Below are 5,733 nucleotides of genomic sequence, written 5' to 3' on the forward strand. Positions count from 1 at the left end.
CTGAAAAATTGGCCAATGAAAACCTTATGAATAGTAGCAGAACATTGTCTGATACAGCGCTTGAAGATGAGCCCTTCGGGTTGGAAGGCACTTGTCTTAGGCTGGGTTCTCTAGAGAAGCAAAACTAGTAAAGTGTATAAATAGAGATTTATATCAAGGAAACAGCTCACGCTATTGTAGGGGCTGGAGTGTCCCAAGCCCTTAGGTCGGTATAGAGGCCTTTCCCAATTCATGGAGCTGCAGAAGCTGGTGAAACCAAGATCACAAGATTATAAATTGGTATAGAGCCCCAAATTTCAGGGAGCCAAATACTTGAAACTCTCTCTGGTGATTTCACTCAGAAGTTAGGATCCCACAAAGTTTACCCAGATATTTTAAAAGTAGTGTTTTCACAGCAAGCAATGTTCTGAGACTGATTGTTTTTTGCATACGTGTGTATATGTTTTTATCTTGTTTTGTTTTTCCTTTTTAAAAAATCTCATGAAATTGGCAATTAGAATTAAAGCTTGGAAGAGGTAAAAGGAGCCTTGGCATTCCATCCTTTCACTGTACAGATTTTCTGAAGTACTCCAGTCCATGATGTTTTTGACTGGCTCTATGTGAAGAAGACGAAGATGCCAAGATGCCTTGGCTCTGGCCTCTGCTGCTGATCCACCTATCACCTGCATATTGTCACTTGTTGGCCTTTATTTAGGAAGTTCTGCCTTCCGCCAATCTGTTCAAATCTACACTCCGTTTTCACCATTAAATATCCATGACATGTACAGCTGATGGTAGTACTGTTGCAACTTTTTAAAAGAGAAGACCCAAAAAATCCAAAAGGAGTGAGTAGCTAACAGAACACCCATGATGTGAACAAAATTTCTCAACTACTTTGTTGGCAATCCTTTTATTATTTTCTCAACAATATTTCCATATTGCATTGACAATTTTGATTCAAACTTTTGTCATAGTCAGGACATAGATGAAAATGACATTATTTTACCATAATCAGGATATAGATGCAGATTACTGGACAAATGAGAATTTCATGTCAGCATCTCTGGTCCCTAATTCTCAGTGGCTTCTTTTTTGTCATAGATACCCATTTCCAGTAGTGGGTATTTAGAGGTCTTAGCTGGAATTTAATAAAACAGTGTCAAAATGTGGATCAATAATCAGAGCTCACTAAATGATTTCATCTTACTGGGCTTCTCTGACCACCCCTGGCTTGAGACACCACTCTTTGTAATCCTTCTGGTGGCTTACATCTTTGCCCTATTTGGAAATACTTCTATTATCCTAGTTTCTCACCTGGATCCTCAGCTTGACAGTCCCATGTACTTTTTTGTCTCAAATCTATCCCTTCTGGATCTCTGCTATACCACCAGCACTGTCCCACAAATGTTAGTCAACATTAGGGGACCAAAAAAGACCATTAGCTATGGTGGTTGCATTGCCCAACTCTACATTTTCTTGGCCTTGGGTTCCACTGAGTGTATACTTCTAGCCATTATGGCCTTTGATCGTTATGCTGCTATTTGCAAGCCTCTCCACTACCCAATCATCATGAACCAGAAACGTTGCATCCGCATGGCCACTGGGACCTGGATTAGTGGTTTTGCTCACTCCCTTGTCCAGTCCACTCTCACAGTGGTGGCCCCGAGATGTGGACAGAGGGTGATGGACCATTTCTTCTGTGAAGTTCCTGCCATTTTGAAACTAGTTTGTACGGATACTCGTGTGAATGAGGCTGCGCTCAATGTCCTAGGGGCTTTGCTGCTCCTGGTGCCCCTCATCCTCATCCTGGGTACTTACATGTTCATTGCTCAGGCAGTAATGAAAATCCACTCTAGAGAAAGTTATTGGAAGGCTTTTAATACATGTGCTTCACATTTGTTGGTGGTCTCCCTCTTCTACTTCACAGCCATTAGTATGTATGTCCAGCCTCCCTCTAGCTATTCTCATGACAGAGGGAAGGTTATGGCTCTCTTCTATGGAATTGTCACACCTACCCTCAACCCCTTTATCTATACACTGAGGAACAAGGATGTGAAAGCTTCCCTTCGAAGGGCACTGAACAAGGAGTTTTGGGTCAAGAAAAGATGATCTCTGAAAAGAAGACTTAAGATGCAAGAATGGATGTGTTTGCCTTTCAAAAAAGATGTGGGACATGGAAGTGATGAGGAACAGGGTATCAAGTGACATAAATTTCAGAAGCCAAACAGGAACAAGAAATAAATAATTTTACATAGTTTATCCACTTATGGGAATATCTGTTTTACAAAATTGAATCTGACTAAGTCTTGTCGCTTTTCTCCCTAACCCTAATTATGAATTAACCTAGTCTCAAGGGAGAAATAGTGTAATACGTCCAGAAAAAGATATTAGAAAGTTGTATATTTGACTTACATTATTTATAAATTAATCCCAAGTAAATTAAAAATGAGCCTGTCTTTTGGAAAAACATGGCACTGCTATCCTGAGTTAACTAGAATCCTTACAGATTGACAGAATTTAGTCATCTTCCAACATTCAATGTCCAAATATATTATCTACCTAAGACTCTTTTAAAGGAGTCATGGTGGTACAATGGTTAAGAACTCAACTGCTAACTGAAAGGTCAGTGGTTCCAACCCACCAGCAGCTCCACAGGAGGAAAGATCTGTTGACCTCCTCCCATAAAGATTCAAAACCAAAAAACCAAACCCGTTGCCATCGAGTTGATTCTGACTTATAGTGACCCTATAGGACAGAGTAGAACTGCCCCATAGAGTTTCCAAGGAATGCCTGGTGGATCTGAACTGCTGACCTTTGGGTTAACAGCCATAGCACTTAACCACTATGTCCCCAGGGTTTCCCCCATAAAGATTACAGCCTAGGAAACCCTATAGGACAGTTCTACTCTGTCCTACAGAGTCAAATGCATCAGAATCAACTAGGCACACAACAACAAGGCTTTTTTTCAAGTCACAAGAGCAACTGAAATCAATAGACAATTAGGTTAAAAGCACATAGGAGAAATATGGAAATAGAAATCCACAAAAAATTCAGAGTTGGTGATTTTAACATTAAATTATTTTTGTCATAAACCTTTGTCAGTCTTATGCTTTTATGTTAAACAAGAATGAGGTCGAGGGCAATAAAACAGAACTTACTCTGTGAGGAGAAGAGAAAGAAAAACCTATAGGGTATTTTGGACAGTGAACGATGGTAGAAAAAATCTGAGGTGGAAAAAATTCTAACTTAAGTTACTAGTGATTTAAATATTTGACAAGGAAGCTTCCCTCACCACTTGATTGGGGAAGTTATTCAAATTTCAGTGCAGGGATTATAAGAACTTCATGTCTAATTCAAAATCTTGGTTGATCCGTTAGCTTTATTAAAAATACATTTCATAGCCCCTGGCTATAAACTGCATCACAAATACATAGTATCCAAAGATGCTTAGACAAAACAGATTATCAGTTCAGCAGAATCTCATCTTCACTTTCTGAAATGCAAATCAAATCTCATACTTTCTTAATGGATATATGCAGCTCCATGAACAGAGCGATGTGCAAGCTGTGTGTTTTTGGAGGGGAAATTATCATCTTTGACTAGTTTCCCTGCCACCAACTGGGAATGCTAATATTTGTCTTAATTTGAATAAGAAACGTGAAAAAAATATTATAAAGCCATGATAATTAAAAAGAACAATGGTATAGAATAGACTACCCAGAATCAGACTCACATATACACCATTGCTGGATTTACGATAAATATGTTGCTGCCATAGAGCGAGGAAAGGATGGTCCTTCCAGTAAACTATGTTGGGACAACTGAATATTCATATGAAAATGTTTAAAATTCTCTGAAAAGAAAATATGAATTGCTGATCAATATTTAAAAGGAGTCACATCTTACTAACACCCAGGGAATGCAAATTACCAGGTAATGAGAGGCTATCAGAAACATTTGAAATTTAATGATGTAAGTATTATTTATCAAAAGTGTGAGAAGCAGCTAAACTGATACTTTGATGATAACTTACAGCCTTACATGCTTAGATTAGGAAAGAAAAACATCCTAAATATTGACAAACTAAGTATCTAACTTAAAAATTAGTAATAAAAAAAGAAAAATCTCAAGTGCAAATAAGGAAGTGATACAGATAAGAGCAAAAGTTACTGAAATAGAAAACTAAAATTTATAAAGGAGATTTAAAATTGGTTACTCAAAAATATTATTAAAATGTCAATTTTAAAAATAAAGGCTGATAGTCACAAATTAATAATATTACAAATGAAAAGGAACCATAACTTCAGGTAACAGTGAAAAAAATGTGTGTGTGTGTGTGTGTGTGTGAGAGAGAGAGAGAGAAGGAAAACTAGACAATATTTGAAAGTGCTTTTAGTTATTTCTCCCACAGGATATTGAATTTAATATTGTAGCTTTGTGTCCCATAAAGCAATTAATAAATAATAAAATGTTTATTTGAAATTCATATAGTTCCACATTATCTTCTACTTGGTGACTTATGAGATCATGAATTAAGCACTCTTTTTTTCTGAGTAGCAATACAATTTCTATATCATACTCTCCCTTTTCACATATTTGCCCAAGCTTTTTAGCCATTTCAAAGTGCCCTTCATCCATAAAAAAAAAATTTTTTTTTTCATCCATAAGTGTGTTTAATCATTTTTACTTACTTGAGTTTTCTATAATTATTTCAAAATAATGGATTAGGGTTCTTTAACAAGGTATTGATAAACATGAACAATCTTCTGAAAATCCTTCATTGTGTTTTACTAGATTACTTCATTTTTTAAAATAAATACCTTCATAGTGTGAATTCTAGGATCTGAATTAGATATCTGGCTGGGAATATTAACCATCAAGCTGAGTTCAACATTCTGCCAAAAATTATGAATATTGGAAATTGCAAATATTGAAGCTAGGATCTAATATAAAACATGCATGAAACTTCCCCCAAAAGATAATATACTCTCATACACTGAGATTAACACACATCTTAGGATATTTCATATAAACTCCCCTTCTTCCCCCCATATCAGCATGACTCCTGGTCTTTTCCAATTCAGCATATTCAGCTGTGTCTTAAAATTGTTTCTTTCCACAACACTAATAAGCCCTAACCACATGAGGTGTCCTCTTCTCAGATGGGTCGTATTTAAACACTTCATCATGTAGAAATGCCTTTCAAGACAAGTTCTTCCCAAGCCCATGTAATATTCATGTCTGTATCCTGCACATTGCCTAGCACCATAATTTGGATGTAGTAGATGTTCAGTAAATACACCCAAAGTAATTGGATCTAGAGCTACCTCTCTCTTTTCAAACACAACTACAACCCTTCCTCCTTCTAAAAGGAATAGTGCAAAACTCTATTTCCTGCTGGTGAAACACAGTGAGCGCTTCTACTTTCTGTGGCTCTTGAAGGGTAGAGAGATGAAGCTGGAACATTGAGAAAAGGCTCTTAGAGAAATAAAAGGTACTTGGTTATACAAGAGAAAGAATCTGCTTCCTCAATTCTAATGTAATCTGGGAAAGGGTTCTAGGCATTACAAAGACTTTTTGGTCACAGTCCTTCTCACAACTCATCACTCTTTTTACCTCATAACAATATGAAACAAAATATATTCTAATGTGTATTAAGAAAAGAGTTTATTGTATTAATTTATTCATTCTATTAAAGCAATGTACTTCTCAAACAGGTTGTGTGCTGCAGGAAAATTAAGTTCACTAAATAAA

The 5,733-nt window shown here is 36.6% G+C and overlaps 1 protein-coding gene across 1 annotated transcript; it reads left to right on the forward strand.

Annotated features, from left to right (window-relative positions):
• Nucleotides 1-1,070: 1,070 nt before the first annotated feature.
• On the forward strand, nucleotides 1,071-2,355 carry LOC100667737 (olfactory receptor 2B2-like). The gene has a single exon (XM_003421830.2). The coding sequence runs from the start codon at nucleotides 1,144-1,146 to the stop codon at nucleotides 2,086-2,088; it is 945 nt and encodes a 314-aa protein (XP_003421878.2). The 5' UTR covers nucleotides 1,071-1,143; the 3' UTR covers nucleotides 2,089-2,355.
• The last annotated feature ends 3,378 nt before the right edge of the window (nucleotides 2,356-5,733 follow it).

The sequence above is a fragment of the Loxodonta africana genome, chromosome 1 (genome assembly GCF_030014295.1).
Source record: "Loxodonta africana isolate mLoxAfr1 chromosome 1, mLoxAfr1.hap2, whole genome shotgun sequence".
Classification (NCBI taxonomy): Eukaryota; Metazoa; Chordata; class Mammalia; order Proboscidea; family Elephantidae; genus Loxodonta; species Loxodonta africana.